General features: G+C 58.7%; 1 protein-coding gene across 1 annotated transcript; it reads left to right on the top strand.

Moving 5' to 3' along the window:
• Positions 1–214: 214 nt before the first annotated feature.
• LOC125526638 (rho guanine nucleotide exchange factor 8-like) lies at positions 215–6095 on the top strand. The gene is made up of 5 exons (XM_048691289.1): positions 215–844; positions 965–1236; positions 1314–1388; positions 4534–5106; positions 5197–6095. Exons 1-5 carry the CDS (start codon positions 637–639, stop codon positions 5596–5598), a joined length of 1530 nt encoding a protein of 509 aa, XP_048547246.1. The 5' UTR covers positions 215–636; the 3' UTR covers positions 5599–6095.
• The last annotated feature ends 751 nt before the right edge of the window (positions 6096–6846 follow it).

The following is a 6846-nucleotide window of genomic DNA, read 5'->3' as shown; positions in this document are numbered from 1 at the left end:
AAGCAAATCAATCAATCTAGCCACGCTTTATTTTATATTATAATAATTATAAGGAAAACATCCCCTTAGCAAGGCAAGGAGTGGGCGGGAGCATTCCTCTCTGCCCATTTCCCGGGCTCTCCTCCAAACAGGGCAATGCCACGGCGACCACCCATAGAAATTGGGCCACGCATCAGAAGGATTTAATCATCGTCGACCCCTGCCCTCCACCCCACGTTCGCGCCCTGCTTAAAATTAGGCAGGCGCCGCGCCCCTTTTTAATTTTTTCGGGGCCGGACCTGCCAACCTCCCTCCCTCCTCCACGTACAATACAATGCAATGCCGGCCGCAGCAGTAGTGCGCGACATGTCCCCGCGCCTCGCTGTTGTTTCTTGATTTCTTCTCTCTGCCCATTGTGTTGTTTGGTCCTCTTTGGTCTAACCTGAGATCTATCAACGATCGTTATTGCGGCTCTTGTCCTTGTTCCTGGGTGAGGAGAGGACGCCGGCCGTTTCTAGCACCGGGTGCTGCTGATCCTGTTCTTCGTCACGGCGGCGGCCTTATCGCTCTGGTCTCCGGGAAGCCGCGGCGGTGCACGACCGCCGGGGCCAACGTGCCCACGCCTTGCGCGTCAAGCTCGAGGCGGTGGGCTGGGTGATGGTGCGGTTCCTCCGGCGGCATAGCCTTGACAAGAGCAACTCGCACACCCACCTACGGAAGGAGGAGCAAGAGAGCAACAGCTGTACAGAAAGCGACACGGCGGAGATGCAAGAGCCCGGTGGCAATGGCGGCGGGGGTGCTCCCCCGCTGCCCAACGGCCGGACGGCGCCTCGCTCCCGTCTCGCACGCGACGGGCCGCCCTCAGGCACGCCAGTTTTGATTGATTCATTTCGCTAAACTGCGTTTTAATTAGTTATAAGGTGCCAGTTAATTTGGTCGATGCGATTGTGCCAGTTAACCATTCTGGCTTGTTTTGTTTGGTCAGATTTGGACGTGATGAAGGAGAGATTTGCGAAGCTGCTGCTTGGAGAGGACATGTCAGGGACCGGGAAAGGCGTGCCGTCGGCTCTAGCGCTGTCCAACGCCATCACCAACCTGGCCGCGTCCGTCTTTGGGGAGCACCGCAAGCTGGAACCCATGGCGCCGGACACCAAGGAGCGGTGGAAGAAGGAGGTCGGCTGGTTGCTGTCCGTCACCGACCACATCGTCGAGTTTGTCCCGACAAGACAGACCGCCGAGAACGGCACTACCATGGAGGTAACAAGCTCTTCTTTCCATCTGACTAATAGTATCTATCATTGTAACATCTTGGGGTTTTCCTTTCCTATCCACAGATCATGTCGACAGCGCAGCGTCGCGACCTGCAGATGAACATCCCCGCTCTGCGCAAGCTAGACGCCATGCTCATTGTAAGTGCTATTAGCTTATTATGCATCTCCAACGGCAACATGCAAAAAACCTCCCGCATTCATCTACGTATAGGGAATCAGTCTGCGGATACAAATACGGAAGGTCGACATCCAATACTAACCGCATACATTTTCACAGTAACTCGAATCAACGGCAGAAATTAAATCAGAAAGGTTGAATTTTAATATAAACATGCCAGATTTCATTTAAAGTGGATATTTATACATAAATTTCATCCAATAAACTAAAAATCTAAAATTAAGACCCTGAACTATCATATACTAGCCAATGCCGGGCTGGCCGGCTGCTCCTCCTCCATCATCGTTGCCTGTCGCCGTTGGAGGAGTTGTCGTCGCGCTTGGGGCGGCGGAAGGTGGTGGCGTCGCGGCAATGCTTCCCGGTGGTCGCCTGACGCTCACGGATGATCCTCTCCACCTCCTCTTGCGTCGTGCACAATTAGAGCATCTCCACTAGTCCACCAAGAGGCCCTCAGAAGCACTTTTTCATCGTCGGCAATGAAAAAGGTCTCCACTCACGCCCCTAGGATCACCTTTTTCGCCGAATTCGTCAAATTTTAGCGCCTGCAGTCCCACCCCAAACCCAGCCCCCTGAGAGGCATCTGGGAGCGCCGGCGATATGTTTATCCATGCAAAGGCCCACATGCAATCTCTCTCCTCTCACTTTTCACCTGACACGCACGAGCTCTCTCTCTTTCCTCGTCTTTTCTTCCAACAACTGCGCCGCTCGCCGTCTCTTGCCGTCGTGCCTGCCGCCGGGGCCGCCCTACGTGGCTGCTTGCGCGTGCGCGTCCGGAGCCGCGGTAGCTCGTCGCTGACGCCGTGGGAGCTCGTCTGCCGGTGTGTGGCCGTGGCGTGGCCGGGCCGAAGCTCGCTGCACGCGGACGCCGGCTCACTGCTGCTCGCTGCCTGCGCACCTCTGCCACCGCGCGGTCGCGGTCGTGCTTCTTCAACCTCCGCCATCGAGGCCGAGCTGGAGGCCAGGGAGCGGACGGCCTCCTACACCAGTGGCGGCCAGGCGGAGCAGCGCGGGCATGACCGTGGACGCCCGCCTGGACGACGTGGCCGGGACGACGTGGGCGGAGCTCGCTGGAGCGCGCGACGGCCGGGACAACGAGTCCGCGACTGCAGCGCCCGACGCGCCCCTGGCCGCGCCCGAGCCAGACGTTGCGGCACCCCGCGCCCGCCCGCACTGCTGCCACTGCTCATCCGGCCAGCGCTTCGGACGCCATGGCCAGAGCTTCGCTCCCGCGCGCGGTCGTGCGCCCCTGGCCGCGCCCCCTACCCGCTTGGTCGTGCCCCCACGAGCACTTGCGAGCTGCTGTTGCCTCCTGCGCACCCCGCGTCGCCTCTGGCCGCGGCCCTGCCTGCTACTTGCGCCGCTATTGCTGCCTCCTGCGCGCCCCGCCTCGCCTCTGGCCGCGCCCCCTGCCCGCTTGGCTGCCTCGGCGCCGTCGGCGACCTCCTTGGCGAAGGGGATGGACTCTGCGATGTTGTCCGCGACTGCGCGGCGGCAGACCGGCAAGGGCGGCGAGCAGCAGGAGGTACGTGCGTGGGGGGCAACGAGTGGATAATTTTTCATCCCCGGACTAAATGTTGCGCCGGCAGCCCCCCAAGGGGCGAAAAAATGCCTCCTGGGGGCTCAATGGCTGGAGATGCTCTTAAGCCGCGGCCACCGAGGACGTGGGCTGGGGGAGAGGACGGCGGTTGTTGGACGCGCCGTCGTTGGTGGCTGCGGCGATCTCGGTGAGGGACCATTCCTCGTCGTACCTGGCCATCTCCCTGTCGAGGCGGCAGAGACGGCGCTTGGCCGTCTCAGACGTCGTCACGGAGCGATCCAGGGCCTAGGCGTATGCCACGTTTGGGTCCGCCGCGATGTGCGACGGCGGGATGTCGGAGTCTGAGAACTAGGATCGACAGAGTCCAACTAGCGCCTTTCCCGGTCGACGTACTCATGCGCCGTCTTGGCGCTCCGGGACGACGATAAGGAGTTGCCGCAGAGGTAGTGCGGAATGCGCCCACGTGCCTTGGGCAGGTGTGACGGCGGCAAGCGGTGCTCCTCCTTGACGACGCGCCGAGGCGGTGGCCAGCGGCGCTCCTCCTTCACAACGCGCCGGGGCGGCGGCGAGAACCACTCTTCCTTGACGCGGCGGCGGAGAGCGTGGAGGGGATGTCGGCTCCGGCATCACAGGGAGGAGCTTCCCCGGTGGCGGAGCCGAGCCGTTGGTGTGGATGACAGAGCGACGGAGCACCGGCTCCATTTGCTCCTCAAACTCTGCATCGATGCCGACGTAGACCTAGCCCCGCACCGATGGTGCGAATTGTGGTGGTGGCGGCGGTGGATGCTGGTCCTCCTCGTCGCCGGAGGAGTTGACGACCTCCTCCCGCCTCGGAGTCCTAGGGCGGCGTCTCCACGAGCCCGGGAACCGTCTGCCGGCGCCGACGCCCAGGACTTGCCCTTCGCCAGAGATGTAAGGGGGGTGGGCGAGGAGGAGGAGGAGGAGGGGGAGGAAGAAGAAGGATGCGGTGTGAACGGCGCCGGAGCGCAGCTTAAATAGTTGCGCCCAGGCCATGCGAAGGGTCAGTCAGCCGCTTCAATGCGGCACATCGAATGGAGTTGGTTCCTCGGTAACATGCGTCCGCATTGAAGTGGCGGCTGTCGAGAGGTCGCGTCGGTCAGCACCGCCCTCCCTCCTCTGGTCACATAACGGCATCAATGCCGACCTCTGCGTGCTCTCAGCCGGCATGAATGCGACGCGGTAAGCGATGCGTGCTTCAGAAGAAAAACGTGGGAGGGGTGGGTGACGAGTTTTGGGTGGGTCGGACGGTCAGAAGCGGGCTTGGGGATCCAGACTCCTGCAAACCTCCACATTTTTGTCTCTGATTTTCAGGAGAAATTATGTTCGAACCGTCTCGCGGACCGATACAAATCGGCGTTGCATAGTTTCTGCGGTCCGGACAATATCATCCAAATAATTGTGAAAGGTTTACGGTCCGTCTTGAAGATGCCCTTACCAATCATTTACTTACTACGTATGGATTGATTGGACCAAGAGAGATCCTGAACTGAGCTAAAGTAATGGTCGTAATGCACGAATATGAATGTTTGGTGGCGGCATGCATGCAGGGTTACATGGACAACTTCGTGGACCAGACCGAGTTCTGGTACGAGAAGGGCGGCGACAACAAGCGCGACGACGACAAGTGGTGGATGCCGACGGTGAAGGTGCCGGCGGAGGGCCTGTCGGATGTGACCCGCAAGTGGCTGCAGTACCAGAAGGAGTGCGTGAACCAGGTGCTCAAGGCCGCCATGGCCATCAACGCGCAGGTGCTGGTGGAGATGGAGATCCCAGAGATCTACATCGAGTCGCTCCCCAAGAAGGGCAAGACGAGCCTGGGCGACGCCATCTACCGGAGCATCACCGACGAGGAGTTCGATCCGATCGAGTTCCTGGAAGGGGTGGACCTGTCGACGGAGCACAAGGTGCTTGATCTCAAGAACCGCATCGAGGCCTCCACCATCATCTGGAAGCGCAAGATGCAGACCAAGGACGCCAAGTCCTCCTGGGGTTCCATCATCAGCTTCGAGAAGCGCGAGCAGTTCGAGGAGCGCGCCGAGACCATCCTCCACCTCCTCAAGCTTCAGTTCCCCGGAGCCCCACAGTCACAGCTCGACATCTCCAAGATCCAATACAACAGGGTACATACCTGCGCCTTCCCGACCATTCATGATGCGTCATGCATGTGATGGTTCGCTCGTTGGTTGTTGATGGTGAAGTTGCATTGGCAGGATGTTGGTTACGCGCTCCTGGAGAGCTACTCGCGCGTCCTAGAGAGCCTGGCGTATAGCGTGATCTCGAGGATCGAGGACGTGCTGGGTGCGGACGCGGCGGCCACGAACCTGACGGCGAGCGAGGCGGCTCGGAGGCAGCTGGAGATGAACGCGCCAAGGAAGCTGGACGCCAGGGAGGAGCTGGAGAAGCTCAACGAGGCGCCGGCGTCCATGACGCTGTACGACTTCATGGGATGGCACTTCGACCAGGACGAGCTCATGAGGAAGAAGGAGGAGGGCACGCTCGACGAGGCCGGCGAGGCCATGCTGCTCAAGAAGGCGCCAAGCCTCGCCCCCAAGAAGTTCTCCTACGTGGACAGCCTCACCGGCGGCGTAAGGAGCCCCTCCGCGCGTCACTGATCGTACGCCATTGTCATCTCGAGAGAGCCAGGCCAGCACAGATCGATCAAAGCAACAACGGGAACCAATCGATCCAAGATGGCATGGCAATGTACATATCTGAGGAGTGCACTTCGTACGTATTGGAGATCGACATTGGAGTGCACAGATCATCACCGGCTCGATCGATGCATCGGCCGGACTCGTTCATCCCTCACATATACAGTAGACCGGATCGAGCAATTCTAGAGGACGGGAAAAGGACGAATGAACAGGATGGTTTGATCAGCTACACATTATTTTACTCTCCTTGCTCTCCGCCCGACATGTGCATGCAAGAACTTGCTTTGCTTTGCTCGGGTTGCTGTTGTACGTACGTGGCTACTTCCCGGGAGAGGAGACGCTGAACTCTGTGGTATGTGTATAGCCAGCGGGCAAACACATTGTATTCGTTGATTTGATTTAACCTAACCATTTCTAGACTCGGTTCCCCTGTTTCAGAGGGCAAACACACCTGATTATGCCAATTACCATTCTAGCTTGTTCTGTTCGTTTGGATTTGGACGTGATGGAGAGATTTGCGAAACTACTGCTCCAAATCTGTTGTTTAACGGATTGGAAATTGTACACCTCATGCCAAACTTGGCAGGAGAATGAGCAGCCAGTGAGGATGTGTTGCATGCACTCTGGCTCCTGGTCACAAAGGATGCAGTGAGGCACGTGTGGAAGCCCGCCTAGTTAGTCGGTTGGCAGACCAACATTGCTTTAGGAGGGCATGAGTTGGTCGGGGATCGGGGAAAGGGTGGTGTGACGTAGAAGCCGCTAGAGATCGACGTACTAGACCGTTGCCGTAGGTCCGAGAGCATCGTAGATGTCACGGATCCATTATCAACCGTCCTTCGTTTGTCGCGTCGTCCGAGGACAAAGGCGAAGACAAGAGACACAAGCTCCGCAGTGTATCGGCCATTGATCCGGTGATCAAACCAGAAAAGACAAGTCTTGTCATCCTTGAGCTACCAAGTGGTAGAGGATGCACGATCACAACTACCTCAAAATCGCGAGGTAGCGCTAGATGGCTCCGGGGGCAGCCTGGGTTTGTTCTCTGAAGCCATGCCCAAGAGCGTGTAAAGCAAGGTTGGTGTGGTACAGGTTGCACACACCAAGGCCACAAAGTTGAATGGGCCGGCAAACACGCAGCCAGTTGACTTGCATTGACCCCCACGAACGTCTTTACGACTGCCCCAAAGGAAGACACTGATCACCTGATTG

The sequence above is a fragment of the Triticum urartu genome, unplaced genomic scaffold, assembly GCF_003073215.2.
Source record: "Triticum urartu cultivar G1812 unplaced genomic scaffold, Tu2.1 TuUngrouped_contig_1148, whole genome shotgun sequence".
NCBI classification, from domain to species: Eukaryota; Viridiplantae; Streptophyta; class Magnoliopsida; order Poales; family Poaceae; genus Triticum; species Triticum urartu.
The sequence above is the reverse complement of the archived record's forward strand: the minus strand, read 5'-3'. Positions and strand labels throughout refer to the sequence as shown.

What these genes read in the sequence shown, in the direction of transcription:
- LOC125526638 (XM_048691289.1), top strand. Translation starts at nt 637, where the DNA reads ATGGTGCGGTTCCTCCGGCGGCATAGCCTTGACAAGAGCAACTCGCAC. An exon ending in ACGCGACGGGCCGCCCTCAG is followed by an intron (nt 845 to 964) that starts GCACGCCAGTTT and finishes TTGTTTGGTCAG; the next exon opens with ATTTGGACGTGATGAAGGAG. An exon ending in AGCTAGACGCCATGCTCATT is followed by an intron (nt 1,389 to 4,533) that starts GTAAGTGCTATT and finishes GCATGCATGCAG; the next exon opens with GGTTACATGGACAACTTCGT.